General features: G+C 33.2%; 1 protein-coding gene across 2 annotated transcripts; it reads left to right on the forward strand.

The window, feature by feature from the left end:
* The first annotated feature begins 3,239 nt into the window (after positions 1 to 3,239).
* Positions 3,240 to 22,840, forward strand: LOC145321916 (glucose transporter type 1-like). Of its 2 annotated transcripts, XM_080163578.1 has the most exons (19): positions 3,240 to 3,429; positions 3,840 to 3,895; positions 5,621 to 5,720; positions 6,240 to 6,271; positions 7,367 to 7,460; positions 9,182 to 9,237; positions 9,460 to 9,488; positions 9,840 to 9,897; positions 10,330 to 10,448; positions 12,925 to 13,080; positions 13,433 to 13,497; positions 14,127 to 14,197; positions 14,603 to 14,670; positions 19,403 to 19,467; positions 19,624 to 19,704; positions 20,650 to 20,700; positions 21,016 to 21,074; positions 22,125 to 22,280; positions 22,709 to 22,840. In XM_080163578.1, exons 1-19 carry the CDS (start codon positions 3,354 to 3,356, stop codon positions 22,742 to 22,744), a joined length of 1,428 nt encoding a protein of 475 aa, XP_080019704.1. In that variant the 5' UTR covers positions 3,240 to 3,353; the 3' UTR covers positions 22,745 to 22,840. The 2 variants fall into 2 exon arrangements, with proteins under 2 accessions (XP_080019704.1, XP_080019703.1); XM_080163577.1 differs by lacking the exon at positions 9,182 to 9,237 and having other exon boundaries at positions 3,241 to 3,429; positions 7,367 to 7,464; positions 9,408 to 9,488.
* Positions 22,841 to 23,940: the final 1,100 nt, after the last annotated feature.

A 23,940-nucleotide genomic window follows, 5' to 3' on the forward strand; every position in this document is an offset into this window, starting at 1 on the left:
ACGTTAATATAAAATGCCAACTTACATAATTTAAATATTTTGCTTAAATTTTGTAATCAAGAAATTATTCAATTTGTTATTAATAACAAAAATAGAGTTATTTGGACCAGTAAAAGTGCCAATCCTTATGTAATTGTACAAGAAACACGAAGTCTTTCTGTCTGTCTGTAGCTTAAGATCTCGCTAACTGCTGGACCAATATGGTTTTCATTTGCAGTAAAGATTCTCATAAGTCCTGGGAATGTTTATTTTGGGAGGGGGAACATGTGCCGTCCCATAAAATACAGCATCTTGAGAAAACAACCCGCAATATTTTTTTGTTTTTCCCACTAATTTTTAATCCCATTTACTTATTCCTAAGTCCTTGGTATTCATATTTATGTAATTCAGATATCATTACTTGTATAGTATGGTATATGAGTGGATTACAATGAACTAATTACAGTGGAATCTTTCTATTCTATTGGCACACTAAATGTTTCTAGGGTAAACTTGATGTACATCCTACATAAACCCCTTTTTTGATCAAAGTTATCGGTTGAAATTATTGGAGGAATCAATCAGTATGTAGATAATAAAAGTACTCAAAGTTTTTAAGTCAACAAAAAAGAGGTACCTAATGTGTTTAAAAACTTTTATTATCAGTATAATTAACACTCCTTCTAAAAATAGTATATTCCGTCAAGCACACTATAGTCCATTCATCTATCTAACTGTCATAATCACTTCTTATCTTTTTATACATTTTTTATGAGGTCTCTAGATTATTATTTATTCAATCATTAGTATTCGTGTAAAGGAATTCAACTTTCTTTATCAAAAATATTCAATTGTGGTGATTTTAAAGAGCTATTTTGTGAAAATGAATACTTACTTTTTAGGACTTGATTATAGAGATGCTTCGCTTAAATTATTGTACCTAGTTATAGGAATCAGTATGTTTTAAATATAGACATACGGACTTTCTGGTAACGATTATAAAATTGCTGCTCTTTCTTAGTTGTACCTAACTCTTATAGAAATCACCAAGCAAAGTTTGAAATCGATAGGACTATAACTATAGAAAAGCTTCGTTTAAAAAAAAATTTCTACTACTGTGAAATATAAGTTTACATATACAGGGTGTGGCACATAAATCCGGACTTTTTCTAATTTTTAAACAAATGAACATAAATCGGCAATTTTAAAGATTTTATTGAATTTTAAAGACTGGGAGGCAGGATAGGTGTATGACTATTAGATTATTCAAAAAAGGGCCGCCAGGATCAATCGCCGCCTCTACCCGCCTCCTCAACCGCCGGCAGGCCTAGGTCAAAATGTACCTGTCCAAGCTGGCGAAGATCTCCTTGATAGTGGCAATGAGGGAGCTCTTTGTGGTATGAGCACCTCTATGGGTGCATGCCTCAAAGTAGCCCCAGGCCCAAAAGTTCATTGACACGGCGGCTCTTATTTAGGCCATAGTTGAGCTAGAACAACGTTTTATACCTTTTTGGAAATGGCATGAAGATTTAGCTAGGGTTGTCAACGCAATCTATAGTCTAAAACGAGAATCAAGGTTCCATATGGGCCCCTGAAGAGGAGAATCGTGAATTGTTTTTGACATCTCACAATCTGCTATGTGTCAATTTTCCAAAGTACTACGGCCAAGCTAACTTGGATAAAGAGCATTAGTAATTTCTAGTACCTAACTTATGTATCTAACAGTACCTTCTGCAAGTTTCATGAACAACGGGCGCATTTCGAATTTGCCTAGTTGAACATATGCGCGGTCAGCTTGGAGTACACGTCCTACATCGTCCAAAGATTTTTATGGGTAAAAAGGTCATTATCTAAGCTTTTTATAGTGGGGTCAAACGTCCTGATCAGTCAAGTAGTCTTGATGCTATGGACTTTTAAGAAAAGTCCGGATTTATGTGCCCCACTGTATGTGTAATTATTTTATCTCATTTTATAAATTTTGATATGATTGAATCGTTGTCTTAATTTAAAACATTGGACAATCGTTTCAAGTTGCAATTGTGTAATGTTATCGGGGATATAGCACTTACTCATCCAGCAAATTTACAGTTGATGTATTTTTAGCAAAACGTTTTCTTCCTTTTTCTCATGCCATAAATACATCTGACACTGGCATTTACACATCCATAATTTTTCAATTATATGTCATAAATACATCCAACACTGGAAAGTATACATATAGATTTATTTATATGAATATTTACAATTAATTAGATTTTGTACAGTATGTATAGGTTTTAAACTTTTTACCTTATTTTAGTTACTCTCTCCCTATTTACTTCCCTTTTTCTCAGAATGCTCCCTACAAAACATCAATACATTTGCGCAGTTGGTCAAATTATTGCTATATAATATGATAATTTAGATACTTATTGTTAGTTCATTGTTTTATTGTGACAGAGCCATTATTTTTGGTAAGTTGTAATCTATCCAGGGTACATTGGTTGTTTTATTTACATGTACATAAATTTATTGGCCCTTACCTTATCCCTTTAAATCTTTGAATCTCAATTTGTCCGATCAAAAAGTTTATTCAATCAAAAAGACTACAGTAATTAGTATCTTAAGATACATATGACCAGTTGTCCATTTACACCAGTCAGAGAGCAGTCAAATGTAGAAGCTACATTATTTGATACTGAAATTTCATGTTTTGATATAAATTAAAGGGATTCAAGGGACAGGACCTCCAAGACCCAACAGTTTTATTTACATTGAATTTCTATAGATGTATAAATGCCAGTGTCAGATGTATTTTTGACATATGTATAAAAATATTGGATTATTTTTGCCAGTGTTGGATGTATTTATGGCATGAGAATTGATTTTACTGTAATTTATATGGTAAAATTTCAGTTTGTCATTGCATTGGCGAAAACACATCCACTGTAAATTTGCTGGATGTGTAAATGGCAGTCCCCCATGTTATCAGTTGCATTTTTCACTTTGTCAGGCAGGGAGGAGACATTGGACTGTAAATTAGACTGGTATCCAAAGTTTATCTCATTGATTGGATTAAAACCTTTGGATGCTTAAATTTAATCTTGAATTCATGCTAAAAGTATCCAAAGTTTTCAACCAATAATTTTTATTTACATAAGAGGTGACTCTTTTTTTATTATCATTTCGGATGTTTATCTATTAATTGTCAATTGTCTTATCCCTTTAAATCACTGCCTTATGTATACTTTATTTTACTTTAATTTTGTTCTTTTTGACTTCTTGTAAATGTTTAAATAATTTTTCAGAAATATGACAAGTAAATTATAATTATATTATCTATTTTGAGACCTAAAAAGTATTTGTAAAAAAAGAAATAAGTATTGAATAAAAAAATGGCTTTGACAACAGTTTTGGTGCTGGCCATCCTTGGCGCCGTCACTGGCATGTTCTACTTTGGATTTAATACAGGTACAATCCTATATACTAAAGTAACAGGATGTATGTGAGTGTGTCTGTCTGTACAAAAGGATCTCGCTTACCGCCGGACCGATATGGTTTTCCTTTATAGTGTAGCTTTTCGTATGTTCAATGAATTGTATGTTCAATTGTTCATGGAGGTTTAGAAATATTATGGGGGAGGGTACCACCATCCTCCCAAGATAAATCACCCTTGGAAAAAATACCAACACCCCCTCCCCTACACCAAGACCAATAGAGGCCACTAGTATTTACTAAATTAACTAGAAAGTATGTCTGCTATGATCACTTTCTGACCAATAATGTGGTCGGATTGTTTCTACACTGTTTTACTAATTGTCCAATTATGAAATTGGAGATCTAGACTTTCTACATTTATTGACTGTTTTGTTTTAATTTAGGAGTTATCAATGCCCCCGAGAAATCTGTCAAAGCTTTTGTAGCACAATCACATAAGGTAGAGTTTAATTTCAATAATTTTTATTAATATGTACACAATTTTTAAAAGAACCTTGCGCAAAGTTATAATTTTATGTATAGATGATATATATATTAAGATATATAAGTTTTCCGGAATTTTAATGTTAGGGGGAGATTTGAAATCTGCATCAAATCTTAAGCATTTTTTATAAAATTCGTTTTTTGTATAATTCTTTATCTGAAAGCGGAAATGCATTTTAAGTTAATTAATTTTGACCAATAGGATAGGTGGATTTTAAACTACCTGCGCTCTAATTGGTTGAATGATGTACGCCATCCAATCAGAGCGCAGATTTTTTAAATCCACCAATCACAGATGCCAAAATTTATTAACTTAAAATGCATTTCCGCTTTTAGATAAAGAATTATAAAAAAACGAATTTTATAAAAAATCATCAAAATTTGATGCAGATTTCAAATCTCCCCCTAACTTTAAAATTCCGGAAAACTTATATATCTTAATATATATATGTTAATGTAGTCTTATAATATTCTTGGATTAAAAGCTCGACCATGACCAAGTAATTGTCAAAGTAATTGCTTAAAATAATTATCTATGGAGAGAAATTAATTGCTCTGAGTAATTAGTATTTTTTTGGCTCTTAACAAAAATATTTAATAATATTTTTTTTACATACATATTACATATGTACATACATCCAATCGTAAAAGTTTTAAAAAGAAACAGTATTTTTTTTTGGAGGGAGGGGAGGAAAGGATTTTTTTTCCAGGGAGATTTATCTTAAGAGGGTGAATATACCCTTCCCAAAAACAGTTAAAAAACATTCCTGGGACCTATGAGAAGATTCACGATAAAGAGGAACGATATCGGTCCAGTGGTTAACCCAAACTGACACACATATAGACAGCAAGACATTCTGTTACTTTATACAGTGTGTTTTTTTTATGAGAACTTTTTTGAAAGCAATTTTACCCCACTTATAGTTATCAGAATTTTATGATTAATGGCTTATTTTCTGCGTTTTTTAATGCAATTAATAGAACAACAAAAAAAAATATTTCAGTTTTTACTTAAATGAACAGTAAAATCTAAAATTCAAAACTTAGGTGTGAACATCTAAAAATGGTTTTAGCGCATTTTTCTTATGCTCAAATATTCAACCTTTTGCAAGTATGGCTGCTAAACACTTCAAAGTTGAGATATAGAGCTAAAAATGTATACAGATACTATTAGGGACATGTACTAGAACATATCAAATTTTGAAGGTCATATCTCAACCAGGGAGGGAGTACTGGCCCCCCAAAGTTGACTACAGAAAATCCAATTTTTTTCTTGCAAAGGGTAGAATATTTAGGCATAAGAACAATGCGCTAAAACCATTTTTAAATGTTCACACCTAAGTTTTGAATTATAGATTTTACTGTACTTTTTAAATAAAAACTGAAATATTTTTTTGTTCTATTAATTGCATTAAAAAACGAAGAAAATAAGCCATTAATCATTAAATTCTGATAACTATAAGTGGGGTAAAATTGCTTACAAAAAGTTCTCATAAAAAAAAACACACTGTATATGTATGTAAATAGGATTTTGTTTTAGGTTCACTATGACATTATATTGAAGAGGACCAAGTTAATTTGTTGTCTGTTACGTTGTTAGCGAGATCTTAATCTACAGACAGACACACACAAATAGAGACATCCTGTTAGTTTTATATATATATGTAGGATTTTGTTTTAGGTTCACTATGACATAATATTGAATGAGGACCAAGTAAATCTACTCTTCTCCATCATTGTGTCTGTTTTTGTGGTTGGTGGTATGATTGGGGCCCTCTCAGGTATGTCTTTTATAGGTCAGGGAGGGAGGGGACATTGGACTATAAATTACACTGGTACCCAATTTTTAAAAATAAAGTTATCTTATTTGTTGGTTAAAAACTTTGGGTATTTTTTATTAAATGTTGGATCCGAACTAGAATGGATCATTTTTTTAACCTATAATTTATTCTATAGAAGTGGTAATTTTAATTGTCATTGAAATTTAATTTAAGAATATTAGAAATGTAACTTTTATCAGAGAGAGGGGGGATAATGGATTTTAAATTACGCTGGCTAATATTCAAAGTTTCAAAATTAGCCCTCTCTTTAGGTAGTTTGGCAATTTTTTAGTACTTTAATTAAATCCTGATTAGTCTGCAAACTTTTTAATTAATAATTTTTTTTCTGCAGAATGTGTAATTTCATTAATCTTAATTGGTGATATATTTCAATTTATAGTCCTTTCTCATTATCCCTTACATTTATACAATGTTAATCCAAAACATATTATTAAAATGTATCAAAACTTTTGATTTTAGGAGGAACAATTACAGAGAAAATTGGACGCAAAAGGAAATGATTTTCAATTTAATGTAATTAAATTTTTTTATATATATCTTTTCTCTATAATTCAAGGAGGGAGGGACTTAGATTGGTACCCAAAGTTTTAGTAATACGTTATCTTATTCATTGACTAAAATATCCTAATTTTTGAACTAGTAGTGTCAAAACTTTTTAACAAATAATCTAGAAAAGGAGTAATTTTGTTCGACATGACTGGGGATTTTTATACATTTTTTGACCATAGTCGTAACCCCCCTTAAGATCCCTGCTAGAATAAACAACATTTCTTGAATAACAATAAACATCTTTTAATCAGTGGCGTGTGAAGCACTTTGTCTAGGGGGGGGGGGCATTTTAAACAGTTTGCAAAATTTTGCCCCCCCTAAAACAAAGTGCCCCTAATCCCTAATATAAGTTATAATTTATAGTTGGTTATGCTCCTTGATTATAGGAATGTTGTCAAAAAGTTGCCATCTATCTCTTATAGAAGCGGAGAAAATCACTAGTTAAAAAAGTTATTGGTCATTATTGGGAATTTCCAAATATGGTATGATTAATTGAATAATAAGTTTATAATTGGCCCGAAGCGTCAAAATATTTTTAGGTTATTCTTGATCTTTTGGAAACATTGGAACAGTTTTGCTTTATGGAGATGGGAGGGGGTAAAATGGGGCATTTTTGTTCACCAGGGGGGGGGGGCAAAAAGGGGCATTTTTCAACATTTGGGGGGGGGGGGCAGGGGGGGCGTTGGCTAAGGGGAAACAGAGGAGGGGGGGGGGGCGTTTTGGGCGCTATGGGGGGCGATTGCCCCAAGTGCCCCCTTCGGTTCGCACGCCACTGCTTTTAATCAAGAATTTAGGGACCTTAAAAATATATTTCACTTCTAAACAATTTGTCTTTATATATATTTAGAATTATACAACTTCTATTATTACAATGTATATTGGATGTGTTATCGTTATAGGGGTTATCGTCATTTTAGCCAGCTGCGAGAGCATCACTTTATCAGAGTACATAAAAATATGGTTCAACATCCAAGTAATAATATATCGATTAATATTACATTATCAGTATCACAAAATAAAATCATTTATTTTGAAATAGAGGATTAATTTTGAGTGCATTGATTGGATTTCTTGGAGGTTTATTCAGTGCCCTGTCTCAACCATTCGACTCTTGGGAAGTTCTTCTAGTTGCTAGGTAAATGAATCCCACAGGGGTTAGGTAAAATAGATCTATCTAACTGTCTTATACGACTAACTGACTTTAATCTTATCTATCTATTTGTCCAACCTTCTACGTCATATCTATTTTCTATCTATTTCCTGATATTTAACTATCTTTCTGTCCTTCTAATTAAATGTAACCTTCATGAAAACGTATTTTATGTAGTTTAATTATTACTAGCGGCTACGCCCCTAGAGGCCTCTAGTGTCACTTTAAATGTTTTTTTTGTTCAAGTCTATACGATACCTCTTTATTGCTTTCAAATTCTATTATACCTCTTTATGTTTCGATCAAGTCTCTCAAATATTTAAATTTTTATCGACATTTTTAATTCTCTTTGGAGGGTGGTGGTACCCTCCCCCAAAATAGTTATAAACCTTCCCGGGTCCTATGAGAAGCTACCCTGTTAAGGAGAACCCGATCGGTTCAGCGGTTAGCGAGATCCTTCGGTACAGACACACAAACAGACACCCTGTTACTTTAGTATAGGGATTTTTAGAGTAGCCGCACTACAAAATGCCAATGCCTTGAATGTTAAATCTGTGTTAGACTAAACACTTTCTTTAAAAATCCTTTATTATAAAACCATAAAAACCATTGAAATTTTTTATTATATGTAGTTTTTAAAATGGCCGCTAGGGGACTCAAATAATTTTTTTTTATTTTGAAATAATGATTAAGACATCTACGGAAAAATAACAATTCTTAGCTGATTTGTACTTTTTTAAAATTCATAATTCTAAAATAATAAAATTGAAGAAGACTTTTATTGTATTTACAAAGGTAATGCTTGTTCTATTGCTAATTTAATCTGATTCAAATATTGTAAGTTTTTAGTTAGCGCCTTTTTCAGTTAATACGTTCATAGCTCCGCCATTTTTGGCGAATTTTATGAAGGAGAATACAAAGTCATATTATGATCGAGTTCTCAGATATATATCCATTAAGCTTTAATGATTCTCGCAAACATTGTTTGGATGGCTAAAATATAAACAGACAGCTTACCGCGGATAGTAAAATTATAAGATTAATTCAAGGTTTGTTGGTGCCAAGGGGCCGAAGTCATGATCTAATAAAACTTGTATTAATATTATAATGTTTTAATGTAATTATTTTTAAAATTGTAAAAGGTTGATTTCCCTGAGGCTTACTGGCGTCTATCTATCTCTATCTATTTATATTTATCTATCTATCTAGATTATTGGTTGGATTTTCCTCAGGCCTATACACTTTAGCTGCCCCTATGTACCTGTCTGAAATTCTATCTTATCAATCTGTCTATCTATTTACCTATCTATCTATCTCTCTAGATTACTGGTTGGATTTTCCTCTGGCCTCAACACTGTAGCTGCCCCTATGTACCTTTCTGAAATTATTTCTATCTGTCTATCTATCTACCTAGATTACTGGTTGGATTTTCCTCTGGCCTCTACACTGTAGCTGCTCCTATGTACCTGTCTGAAATTATTTCTATCTATCTATCTACCTAGATTACTGGTAGGATTTTCCTCTGGCTGGCCTATACACTGTAGCTGCCCCTATGTACCTGTCTGAGATTATTTCTATCTATCTTTCTACCTAGATTACTGGTTGGATTTTCCTCTGGCCTATACACTGTAGCTGCCCCTATGTATCTGTCTAAAATTATATATATCTATATGTCTATCTATATACCTATCTATCTATCTACCTAGATTACTGGTTGGATTTTCCTCTGGCCTATACACTGTAGCTGCCCCTATGTACCTTTCTGAAATTCTATCTATCTATCTATCTATTTATATCTATCTATCTGTCCATTTAGATTATTAGTTGGATTTTCCTCTGGCCTCTACACTGTAGCTGCCTTTATGTACCTGTCTGACATTCTATCTATCTATCAGTCTATCTATCTATCTACCTATATATATATCTAGATTACTGGTTGGATTTTCCTCAGGCCTATACACTGTAGCTGCCCCTATGTACCTGTCTGAAATAGCTCCAGTAAAATGGAGGTAAATATCATATTTAAGCAATAACAATCTATACAATAGATTTATTAACCTAGATAGCCAATAACCAATCGACAAAATTAAACTTTTTTTAGACTAATTAAAAATAAATAAAAATTGCCCTTTTGTACTAAAATGTGTAAACTTCCTAACCGATAAATTGGTCGTAATGTACCTTACGCTGCATGTGTTACCATTGGTCTAATAAAGAGATTGATCATCTAGACTTTCTATATATATTACCTCTACATAAAATCAGCTAATAAAAGTCTTATTATATTTTTTACATCTGGGACCTCTTATTTGAGACTAGTTTATTTACTATTAAACGAGTGTATAACTATTTAATTCCAGGGGAGGAATCGGAGTGTTGAATCAGCTTTCTGTAACAACTGGAATCTTTCTTTCACAGGTATAAAACACAAGTCCAATCATGGATTTTAAGGGATAAGACAATGGACGATAAATTAATATTCATCCCTATTGATTACAAATAAAATTACCCCTTCTGTAGATTAAAATGGTTGATTGAAAAGTTTTGACATTACCAGTTAGAAACCAATCAATCCAAATCCAATATAATTTATGTACCAAAAGTTTTTGAGCCAACAAATAAGATAATTTATATATAAAGAAGAAGGGGGGTGGTTTACTTATAATTATTACTTTAGGTCAGGTTTGATTATATAAGGTTCTGAGTATCCCTGTAGGGTTAAGAAGCCCTGCAAGGGTTACGCATAGGTAAGGTAATTAATTCCTTTTATTTTAAAAATCAGTGGAGAGGGGGGAGGCAATGTTCGACAGGACCTTTGAGTAAAAACACCAAAACTATTTTCATTTTAAGATCCTTGGACTGAGTGAGTTGTTGGGTAATACTGATGGCTGGCCATATCTGCTGGGAATCACTGCTATACCTCCTATTATACAAGTTATCATCCTTGTTTTCTGCCCTAGATCACCCAAGTAAGTTTATCTATCTATTCAAGGGTTCTTACATTTTTTTTTAGTAGCTCAGCTACTCTATAACTAGAATATGTTTGTCCGTCCGCTTGTCACTCTTTCACAACGCCTGTAAGATTTCCGTAATAAGTCTTCATTGTCTATTGATAGCGGATGCGCCCCTAGAGGCCTCTAGACAGGCACACATCCTTGTAAGTATTTTTAAAACATTTTGTTTTTGAAATTTTTTTTATCCAAGCTGCTAACTTTAAAAGTTACTTATAGACATAATTGTCCATGTTGAATAAAATCATATTGTTAACTTCCCATTGCTGCGCTACTCATGCACATAATTGTGCTTGCTTTTAATTTAATTTACTTGACACAAGTGGTTTTCATTAGGTTCAAAATTCCATATTTTGCATGTGGAGCATACGACACCCCAGGGATGTTAAGGGATAAGATAATGCATGATAAACGTACATTTTCAATGATGATAAACAAAATTACCTTTTCTTAGTATAAAACTATATTGGTTAGAAATTATAAAAGCTGCTTTTTTGATTCAATAAAACATTCATTCCTCTTATGAAAAAGCGTGTTTATACCATGTGTGGGTACCATGATTATTTACAGTCTAATGACCCCGCCCTCCCTGGATTAAATTAGTTTGCCAAGAAGCCTTATACTATCTTTTAGTGGAAAGTAAGGGAGGGGGGGGGGGGTTTATTACTCGATTTAAGATTAAAGGATTTTGCGACAGAATTTTCAATTTCGTTTTTTATTTAGTTTCCACTGTCAAGGTGTTTCTCAAAGAAAAGAAAGCTAAAACTCTAAATTCAGCTGAATAATAAGCTGGGCTCGGCAGCCGCCTGCAAGTCTTAGAAAATTTAACTTATATAATTTTAAAAATCCTAGAGAAGTCTAAACCCCAACATGGCAAATTACAATCCCTCATTTCAAGACATCCAAACGGGTTTAAATATGAGGCTTAGTTGCAGCCGCCTAGCCCTGCTAATAAGAGCAAATTATTAGAAAACAGTTAAAATCAAATGTGTATATCAGCCTGGATGAGCCTACAGAGGCTAGAGCTATACTATATATCTATCTATCTATGTATATCTAGGTATGTGTATATCAGCCTGGATGAGCCTACAGAGGCTAGAGCTAGACTATATATCTATCTATCTATATCTATTAATGTGTATGTATATCAGTCTGGATGAGGCTACAGAGGCTAGAGCTAGACTATATATCTATCTTTCTATGTATATTAAGGTATGTGTATAACAGCCTGTATAAGCTAACAGAGGCTAGAGCTAGACTATATATCTATCTATCTATGTATATCTAGGTATGTGTATAACAGCCTGTATAAGCTAACAGAGGCTAGAGCTAGACTATATATCTATCTATCTATGTATATTAAGGTATGTGTATAACAGCCTGTATAAGCTAACAGAGGCTAGAGCTAGACTATATATCTATCTATCTATGTATATCTAGGTATGTGTATATCAGCCTGTATAAGCTAACAGAGGCTAGAGCTAGACTATATATCTATCTTTCTATGTATATTAAGGTATGTGTATATCAGCCTGTATAAGCTAACAGAGGCTAGAGCTAGACTATATATCTATCTTTCTATGTATATTAAGGTATGTGTATATCAGCCTGTATAAGCTAACAGAGGCTAGAGCTAGACTATATATCTATCTTTCTATGTATATTAAGGTATGTGTATATCAGCCTGAATAAGCTAACAGAGGCTAGAGCTAGACTATATATTTATCTTTCTATGTATATTAAGGTATGTGTATATCAGCCTGTATAAGCCAACAGAGGCTAGAGCTAGACTATATATCTATCTATCTATCTATCTATATTAAGTTATGTGTATATCAGCCTATATAAGCCTCCAGAGGCTAGAGCTAGACTATATATCTATCTATCTATGTATATCTAGGTATCCTATTATATAAAGAAGTAAGGTTATTTTACCTGTAGTGTAGGATCTCGCTAACCGCTGAACCGATTGTGTTCACTTTTTTAGACAAGTTTCACATAGGTCCTGTGATGGTTTTAGACTATTTCTCTATCCCATAAATGCTAGGGGTGTAGCCGCTAGTGTGTATATAAGCCTAGATGAGCCTACAGAGGCTAGAGCTAGACTATATATCCATCTATCTATGTATATTAAGGTATGCGTATATCAGCCTATATGAGCCTACAGAGGCTAGAGCTAGACTGTATAACTACCTATATATGTATGGTATGCGTATATAAGCCTGTATGAGTCTACAGAGGCTAGAGCTAGACTATGTATCTATCTATCTATCTATATATATCTAGGTATGTGTATATCAGCCTGGATGAGCCTACAGAGGCTAGAGCTAGACTATATATATATCTATCTATGTATGTCTAGGTATGTGTATATCAGCCTGGATGAGCCTACAGAGGCTAGAGCTAGACTGTATATCTATCTATATATGTCTAGGTATGTGTATATCAGCCTGGATGAGCCTACAGAGGCTAGGGCTGGCCTGTACAGCCTCCGTGGTAATGATGAAGAAGTTGATTTTGAAATGAAAGAGATGGAGGGCGAGAAACAGGCTGAAACAGAACCAAACATGTCCCTCCTAGATCTTTTAAGGTAAAAAATTAATCGTTAAACACTGTTTTTGTTTTGTTTACAGACTGAATGTAAAGAAATAGCGTAAGGCAGCAAATTATATTGCTAGAAAGAAATACAGAAAAGGAAGTCGAAAAAATTTGTGTTAGTTAACTTTAGTTTTTGAAAATTAGGATGGTTTCCCTTAAATGCCTATTCGAACTAATTTGAATTAAATATAAAGGGTTGTATATTACTTTGGTCATGTTAGGTAATTTTTATTGGGTAGCTCCGCAGGGTAAAGACATCCGAAGGTATAAAAAAGATCCCGCAGGGGTTAGGCATATTAAAAATGACACCTTTTCTTAATTTAAATTTTATTTTATTTAATTAGATCCCGCAGTCTAATGCCAGCTCTGGTTATTGGTATCATGATGCATCTGTCTCAGCAGTTATCAGGTCTCATTTTCAATTTACTAAAATTTTTGTAAAATAGGATAATAAGATATTAATACAGCAATATGGATATAGACTTGCTGGATATTGTGAGACATTCTCGCATTCTCTGGTTAAAGTTTCTCCCAGCTGGCTTATATGTATAACTATACACTCATTATGACTTTACATTATCTCTAACCCTGACAATGAGGAAGCTAAGGTATTGACCAATATCTGAGAACTATAATAGCAACCCAAATTGACGACAAAAATTCCCATATCACAATATTCAAGTATTCTAAATCCATTAATAGCAACTAAGCATTATTTGATGACGAAGCAAGTGAATAAAATCTAAGTTACAAACTTTGACTAACAGAGAGCATTTGATAGTGTACGCCACGTTTTGTTTAAAATGTAGAATTTTTGTCTTGATTTTTCTTCAACATGCAAAGTTTTAAAAACAAAATAAGAAGGAGGGGTAGTTTTTCGTTTTAGGCCTTGTTATATTTGGTTCTGGGATGCCATGCATGGTTAGGGCCCCCAACGGGGTTATGCATATGAAAAAATACCCCTTCCCCTCTTATTTTCAATTTTTCTCCTCTTATTTAGTTAAAGCACCAACAAATTAATATTCTATTGATTTTTAGGTATAAATGCCATTTTCTACTATGCTGTCAACTTTTTTGAATCTGCTGGAATTGAAACTTCACAAGCCAAGGTAATCACGAAACCTTAAATTCTAGATTTTTTATATTTATATCTGTAAGCATGACAGTTAGTTCGACAGACAAAGTAAATTATAAACTGGTATATTGGTATAGGGAATCTTCGCGAGAACTTCAGGACTGACTGACAGACAAAGTGAATTATAGAGAAGCTTTGCTATTAAAAATAAGTAAAAAGACAGTCAAAGTACCAACTCTAAAACTTGTATATATTCAATGCGGTCATATCAAGAAGGGAGTTGATTTTGGATACAATAGTTTAAAAACTAGTTATGTCCAAATTTTTCAACCAATAATCTACAGAAGGAGCAATAAAAAACCCTGTACATTAATCTATCATTTGTCTCATCCCTTTATATCCCTGAAATGGTTAAATTGTCTTTATGTATTTTATTTAGTATGCCAATCTTGGAGTTGGAGCTATCATGGTTTCTATGACTCTTGTTACAGTTCCTCTTATGGACAGGTAGATAGATAGATAGATAAATAGATACATACTACAGATACTAAGATATTTATATAAAGAGTGAGTCAGAAAAAACTGAGTTTTTCGATTTTCAGAAACAACCAGAAGGAATACAGAAAAAATGATTATATATCCTTGTTCTCTGTACAAAAGCACATCAAACTTGTAAAAGGTGTTTTTCATTATCTCTTAAAATGCGGCCTCTATGATAGGTGTATGGTGTCATAAAATGCCTTGTGTGAAAAATGTTGATCAAGAAAAATTAAAATAACTCATCTATTTTGTATAAAAAAAATCTTAAAATTTTAATATTTATTTAGAAAAAGGTCTAAGAAAAGTACTTTAATAAGTTTTAAAGGTGAAATGCTTTTTGGCTCCTCAGAAAAGCATTTTTAGAATACTGCAATTTGTCATTTTTTCATATTTCTTGATTGTGATGCATGTGGTTTAAAAGAATCTTCTATAATAACGTAGCTTATAGTAAAAAGAAAAAAAAACCTTTTTATTTGACAAAAAAATCTCTTAAGATAAAAAAGTTATCAAGGTTTCAATTTTTAAAATGAAAATGCCTTTTAGAAACCCTACCCTATTTAAATGAAGTTATTATGATGAATTATAACACACAAGTATCATTTGTCAAAAGGGGGCGGAGATTTTGGAGATTAAATCCAGTCTTGCACCAAATATAGAGGAAATTCAGGGGGAGGGGGTAAGAATTTAGGTAACAAGATGAAATATTTCCGGTAATGAGCTGGTTTTCCGTTCATGGAGTATTAAATCTTAACAATAGATTACAACAAAATGTTTGATTTATAATGTGATAACTTAATTTAAATAAATGTATTTTTAAGATGTTAAATATTTACGATCTGTTGAATACAAATTTTAATAATAAAAAAATATGTTTGGTTATCTTTTTATAATGGTAGACATTTTTTATTATTCATAAATCTACCTAAAAAGTACAAAATAATGGCCGAAAAAGTCATCACACACACTTTTTGAAATCTTTATGCTCTAAAAAGCGCCGTTGTTTTCAGAGATATTCAAAAACACCTTTTCTAAGTTTAATGTATATTTTTAAAGAGAACAAGAACCTATAATTGTTTTTTCCATATTCCTACTGGTTGTATCAGAAAATCGGAAAACTCAGTTTTTTCTGACTCACCCTGTAGATAAATAGTTGGAGCTTTTATGGTTTCTCTAATTGACAGGTAGATAGATTAACAGCAGATAGTTGGAGTTATCATGGTTTATATGACTCTTATATTACAGTTCCTCTCATGGACAAGTAGATAGATAGTTGGATAGGTAGGTAGATAGATACATACTATAGCTACTAAGATAGATAGATAGAGAAACAATATAGGTAGATAGCTAAAGGTATCATGTTGTTACGGTTCCTCTTATGGACAGGTAGGTAGTTTGATAGTTGGATAAATAGATAGGTAGATAGTTGGAGCTATTATGGTTTCTATGACTCTTCTTACAGTTTCTCTTATGGACGGTAGATAGTTGGATAGATAGATAGATAGTTGGATATATAGATAGGTAGATAGTTGGAGCTACTATGGTTTCTATGACTCTTGTTACAGTTTCTCTTATGGACAAGTAGATAGATAGTTAGATATTAAGATAGATAGGTAGATAGTTGGAGCTATTATGGTTTCTATGACTCTTGTTACAGTTCCTCTTATGGACAGGTAGATAGATAGATAGTTGGATATATAGATAGATAAGTATAGTTGGAGCTATTATGGTTTCTATGACTCTTGTTACAGTTCCTCTTATGGACAGGTAGATAGTTAGATAGTTGGATATATAGATAGATAAGTATAGTTGGAGCTATTATGGTTTCTATGACTCTTGTTACAGTTCCTCTTATGGACAGGTAGATTGTTAGATGTTCGATAGATAGATAAATAGATACATACTACAGATACTAAGATATTTAGATAGATAGATAGTTGGAGCTTTTATGGTTTCTCTAATTGAGAGGTATATAGTTAGTAAGATAGATAGATTAACGGCAGATAGTCGGAGTTATCATGGTTTATATGACTCTTGTTACAGTTCCTCTTATGGACAGTTAGATAGTTAGATATATAGATAGATAAGTATAGTTAGAGCTATCATGGTTTATATGACTCTTGTTCCAATTCCTCTTATGGACAGGTAGATAGTTAGTTAGATACTTGGATATATAGATAGATAAGTTTAGTTGGAGCTATTATGGTTTCTATCAGTGGCGTGCGAACCGAAGGGGGCATTTGGGGCAATCGCCCCCCCCTAACGACCAAAACGCCCCCCCCTGCCCCCCCTAGCCACCGCCCCCCTGCCCCCCCCTAAATGTTGAAAAATGCCCCATTTTGCCCCCCCCCCTGGTCAACAAAAATGCCCCTTTTTGCCCCCTACCCTACAAAAAGCAAAACTATCCCAGTTTCCAAAAAAAAGATCAAGAAATACTCAAAAAAAAAAAATTTTGGCGCTTCGCGCCAAACAGACAGTTATTATTCATTTAACCCTACCAAATTTTTAATTAGTGTAGAAATTAGGTTATAATCTTTTTTCACTGAACATAACAAACCAGGTAATAGGAAGTATTTTATTTTGTATAATATAAACTTTTGTACATCCCCAATGATGATACACAAAATTACCCCTTATATAGATTACAATTAGTAGATGAAATGTATGGAAACTAGACTTAATTAACCAACCAATTAAAATTCCATTAAAGTCCCCAAAGTTGTTGAGCCAACGAATAAGAAAATTTTTTATGAAATATTGGGGACTAGTGTAATAAATAGCCCCAAAACCCCTCCCTCCCTGCATATTTGAAGAAAAAAATTTGCGCTTTGTGCCCTTCCAAATGGTTTCTGCTTTTTATCACATTGTATATTTTGTTTTTATTTCTATAAAAACATGCGTAAACAACAAATATTTAATCAAAAAGTTATTTTATATAAAAAAGAAACAGCGTTGATTTTTATCTAAGCCTTTTTCTCAACACTGTATGTCTGTCTAAATGAATAACTATATATGATGTCATTTTATTTTCAGGATAAGTTTATCATTTTTTTGTGTACCTACCCCTACAAAAAGACATGTTTTTTTTATGGCAATTTTTATTAAAAACCCTTAAAACTAACTACATTCTATATTCCTAACTTGATAAAATACGCCACTCTTATTGTCTTTAATTAATTTTAGTTCAAAGGGGGAGTAAATATTTTTAGGTGCGCTTCACGCACCGCCCTTATAAATTCTTTGGAAACACCACTTAATCAAAAATTAACAGAATTTTAAAGTGCCATTTAAAGAGGGTAGGATATGTTGATATTATTTTTTAGCTTCTCTATAATTCACTATGGCTGTCAGTACTAAGGGGAAATGTGATTTTTTCATCTGCAATTAAAGATAGAAGGCTAAAACTTAATGTTAACATTCCCATCATTATGGAATATAATTAACTATTAAAAATTCATGGAGGTCAGACTGCTTTTCAGGACGTTTTTGGCTATTTTTGTATCTTTTAAATTTTGGGTATAGTCTCTTTTGTGACATTGTCTCTTAAGGTGCATTTTGTCGTATTTTAACAGTAGCTTTTCACCTATTTATAGCTCCTGCGGGGCCAATTGCCTACCCCTGTGGGGGAATCACCTGACCTAACTTAACCTAGAATAACCTATTGAAAGCTACTATGAAAATACGACAATATGCCCCTTAAGAGGCGTTGCCACAAATGAGACTATACCCCAAAGTTTTCCATATTTCTAAGATATTTTTATATCTGTAGATGAAAGGACAAGTAATTTTTTACATAGTTCTTTATATCTTTGGTTTTTATGGTACGATAATTTTTTTATAATATTAAAAAAAATAAAATTTCTCGCTGTTTCGAGCATCCAGTATGTAATTTACTTTGACTGTCATCACACAACATACAGGAAAAAGGATTTGTGACTTTTTCTACCTAAAATATATATTTATTTCAACAGATGCTCTTTAAATCTACTTGTCTGTATTCTTATTAATAATTTTTTGTGCTTTGCTACTTAAAGATGTTGTCATCCTTGTTTTCATACAATAAAGAAATATTTAAAATCAGTTTTACATATTCGGTTAATTTTTGGTAAATTATTTCCAAAATGAGTGTTTTTATCTTCTGTATTTTTTTCAAAGATGCTTTCAAGCTCCCTTCCCTTCGGTCATTGCAGGGTGGGGAGAAGAGATGGGGTGGGGGGTGAAGAGATGTGGGATATAAATGGGAAATAGGGATGGGGAAGAAGGGATAAGAACTAGAAGGCCCATAATCAAATAATCCCACCCCTTAAAACGCCCTTATTTAAAATTATTATATATAATCAAAATGCCCCCCCCTAAAGCCAAGTGCCCCCCCGGGGCACTTTGTTTTAGGGGGGGGGGGGGCAAAATTTTACAAAATCTTCAAAATGCCCCCCCCCTAGACAAAGTGCTTCGCACGCCACTGGTTTCTATGACTCTTGTTACAAGTCCTCTTATGGACAGGTAGATAGATGGTAAAATAGATAGGTGGATAGATAGTTGGATAGGTAGATACTAAGATAGAAAGGTAGGTAGATAGTTTGAGCTATGGCCATCTCTACGGTTCCTCTTATGGAAAGGTAGATCATTAGTTGGATAGATAGATAAATACATACGTGGAAAATTAAAATAGAAATCATAAATAACGTCTTTTCTTAATATAAAGGTTGGGAAGACGTATTCTGCATTTGACTGGTTTGGCTGGTATGGCCATAATGGCGGTTCTCATAGGTAAGTTTAAACACTTTTTAATTTCAAATGTAAAGCTTTTCTTCAAAAAAGTTTGTATGTCGTTTTATTGTTAAATGGTAATATATAATTTATTTCAAACAAAAGTGCTTGACTTGTCATTTTGGAAATTGATATTTTGTATGATTTTATTTTTAGTTGTGGCAGCCAATCTTGATTCTGATGGGGCTAAGATATTCCTCATTGTTGTCACTCTGGGATTTGTTGTCTTCTTTGCAGGTAACATAGTTAGACAGACAGACAGACAGACAGACAGACAGACAGACAGACAGACAGACAGACAGACAAACAGACAGAAAGACAATCTTGATTCTGATGGTGCTAAAATATTCCTCATTGTTGTCACTCTGGGATTTGTTGTCTTCTTTGCAGGTAACATAGTTAGACAGACAGACAGACAGACGGACAGACAGACAGACAGACAGACAGACAGACAGACAGCCAGACAGACAGACAGACAGACAGACAGACGGACAGACAGACAGACAGACAGACAGACAACTTTGATTCTGATGGTGCTAAAATATTCCTCATTGTTGTTATTTTGGGATTTGTTGTCTTCTTTGCTGGTAACATAGACAAACAGACAGACAGACATACGTATAGACAGACAGACAGATAGATAGACAGATTGACAGATAGATAGACAGAGTGACAGACAGACAGATAGATAGACAGACATACAGACAGACAGACATACAGACATACAGACATACAGACATACAGACATACAGACATACAGACATACAGACATACAGACATACATACAGACAGACAGACAGACAGACAGACATACATACATACAGACAGACAGACATACAGACAGACAGACTGACAGACTCTGGGATTTGTTGCCTACTTTGAAGGTGATATTTAACTAGAATAACAATATCCATTAGTAGTGAAGCACAAATCAAGAAAGAGGCAAATGGACAAAGTGAGTTATAGAGCAGATTCCTAGTTGTCATAACAAAGAAAATAAATGAAGAGAATGTGCTAGAAAACCTTTTTAAGCATGAACTACAGGCACACGGACAAAACAACGTATATAAACTAATGCATTTATTTATACATGGTCCATTCAACTATTGCCACGTTTGCTGTACGAACAAAATTATTGCAAACATGATCTTCTTTTTTTTCACTAAAATAATTTGTTTTCAGTTGGACCTGGTTCTATTCCCTGGATGATCACTGGAGAATTATTTACACAAGGTCAGTTAATCGGTGCTTTTCCTTTAAACACCTAGCAAGCTTCAAACACCTTTCTTCTCGTATTTTAATATAAATGAAATAAGAATATAAGAAGAAAACAAAGAATGAATAACTTTTTAGGGAAGCCTTGGGGTGGTTTTAGGCTAGTTTTCTAGAGTTTTGAATGACTAGTTCTTAATAAAATGTTAAGGATGTAACCTCCAATATGCTAAAACCAGGCTAAAACTTATTGTATTAACTCATTAAGTATATATTTTAAGTTTTTTTTTTTAGATTTAATGAAAGCATTTGATTAAATCTTTTTTTCTACTTTAGGACCTCGTGGTGCAGCTGCTAGTATTTGTGTTCTTGTCAACTGGTCTGCTAATCTATTGGTATTAGTTTTTTCTGCATCGTATTATAAACATTAATTAAGACCAGTTTTGTTACTTACGATGCTGTACATGATTTTTCAATGTGGCTGAGAACTGGTTCTAATCCAGCGGATATTAATCGGTTTCGAGTCCATACTGGAATAGATCATTTTCTAATCGATATAATGTGGTATTCGGCAACCGTGAGCCATGCCCATGGCACCCCTGACCGGGGTTCGGTGGAGGGTCAATGGCCCTCCCCCGAGTCCTGGGGAAGGGGTCTGACGACCCCCTCCCTATGCCTAAAATTAATGATTGAATCTGCCAAGTTTTATTATGGTTAACTGTATTGTTAATTCCCCCCACCCTTTCCAGGGATGGGGGATCATTATTGCCCAAACTGACTATTGTGTATGTATTATAATGCTTTTATGTTATGATTATTTATTCCTATCTGTGTAGTTATTGTTTGTTGTATATAGCTTTAGTACCCTTTAGACCTGCAATAAAGTGACAACTGAAATAGATGTTGATTATTATTTGGTGAATGCTAGAGAAGCGTAGCTTCTCTATAGTCAGGTGTCCACGTCTGTCACACTGCCGTAATCTAATTGAACTCCGGTGTCTGCCATTTATCCTCGGCGGATACCACAATAACTATCTTTTAATTTTGTTGAAAAAATGCATTTGTATGGTACTTTTGACATAAATTTTTTTTTTGTCTGTTTGTGTCATACCTTTTCACAGTGCCCTGATAAGTTAAGTTAACATGGAGCCATTACATACCTTATTAAACAATGAAATAAATTTTTAATAAGGAGAAAGAGAGGTTTAGTTTTTTGTTTGTTTGTGCTTTACTTTAGGTCAGGTTAGGTTATTATATTGGGTAATGCCGCTGGGTAAATGGTCCTAAGCAAGGAAGAGGCATAAAGATTTCCCCCTCCCAATTTTCAATTTATTAAAAAAAAATAGGGGCTGGGAGTTGGGTTTTAAGATCCCTAGGCACTAGAAGGAAAAATGGTGTTCCTAACTCTAACCTATGCAAAAGTTCTACAATTTAATTTTGTTTAGGTCTCCCTGCTGTTCCCGAACGTGTTAGTTACCGAGTTGAACGAGTATTCCTTCCTGCCATTCGCTGTCCTGCTCGTCATTTTCTGGATCTTTACCTGGGTGGCACTGCCAGAAACTAAGGGGAAACAGGTTGGAGAGACCAGCAACCTCATACAGGTAAACAATAACATATAAAGTCAAGTTGCCCGTCCGTAACGCCATGTTGAAAATGTAATTTTGTCGGCTGCTATTTAAGATAAAAAACTAAAATTTTTTGTGTAGATTCCCTGTACCATTAAGCATACAGTATATAACTTACTTGATCCGTCAGTTTGTCGGTCATGCTACATTTGCATATTTATATGTTTAGGTTTCTAGGTTACTAATCTTCAATGAGTCTTAAAAGTTTGATAAACATGTTCCTTTATTTGTTAGCCTAAAAACTTTAAATCTTGATTGGAAAGTTGAAAAAAGTGTCCAATCTTTTTTACTTTTTGAATCTACATTATAATTAGTGGTTCATTGTCCTTTCCCTTGGACTTTATATACACCATATCTCGAATTACATCTTTACCGTTTTAATCTTAAAATGTCTTTAATTTCAGGAAAGAAAATTTTTGTCTGGAAGAAGATACACATAATTCTTAATAATTTTCCCTAAATTAATAAAACTGTATTTAAAGTATGGTTCCGCTGGATTAAAACCGGTTCTGAGCCTTAATAAAAAATCATGTATTCTATTGTATTATGGTGAAACAATCCTAATTAATACGAAGCGATAAATAACTATATATATATTCACCAAAAGACCTATGACAGTTATTTATTAACATTATTATTCGGAGTGGGGACAACACCTAATTTAAAAATGCCTAACTAAAAATGCCTAACTAAAAACACCTAAGTTTAAAAATACCTAATGTTAAAAACGCCTAATTTATAAATGGCTAATTTAAAAACGCCTAACTAAAAATGCCGAACTAAAAGTACCTAATTTTAAAAATGTCTAATTTTAAAAACGCCTAATTTAAAAATACCTAATTCTAAACTATCTAAACGCCTAATTTTACAATGCCTAATTCTAAAATTTCTATTTTTTTCACTAAAATACTTAAAATTTTGATAACATTAATCCAATTGGCTGATTGTTCTTGCTGAAGGATCTCGCTAGTCATTGAACCAATATGGTTCATCTTTACAATGAAGCTTCCCGTAAGTCATGGGAAGGTTTATAACGCTTTTGAGGAGGTTACCAACACCTTCCAACGAGAAATCGCCCTTTGAAAAAATCCCCCCTCCCTCCCCCCGTTTTTTTTTTATATTTCTTTATAAAACTAGAACTAAAATGGGGGATGGTCAACTATCACCCCCTCAAGAAAGCGACGATACAGCTACTTAGGTTAGGGAAGAAACCAATAAAAATTAAAATTAATTTTCTTTGTCCTTCAACCTTTGATTTTACTAATTAATTTATTTCTCATGTGAGGTGCCACAAACTAATCATAAAATTTTATCTTTAAAGGCGAAGCTTTTCTATAATTAGGGTCGGTCCGTTCGTACCTCCATCCAGTTTTCTATTTCAAACTATATTTTGAAATTTTGGAAGGGTTCGTAGACCACCCCCCCCCCCCCCCCGGCTAATTGAATTCCCCTCCGTACTGCAATCGCCCCTAGAGGACTCTAGGGGGCATAGGCGCCGGTTTAATATATTCAACAACAGTTTTAAGATATGCTTAAAATTAGTTTTTTTTATATCAGGTATTTTTATACTTAGGTGTTTTGTCACATTAGGCATTTTTAAAATTAGGCATTTTTAAATTACACATTTTTAAATTAG

The sequence above is a fragment of the Acartia tonsa genome, chromosome 6 (genome assembly GCF_053477335.1).
Source record: "Acartia tonsa isolate MP-2025a chromosome 6, ASM5347733v1, whole genome shotgun sequence".
In the NCBI taxonomy this organism is placed as follows: domain Eukaryota; kingdom Metazoa; phylum Arthropoda; class Copepoda; order Calanoida; family Acartiidae; genus Acartia; species Acartia tonsa.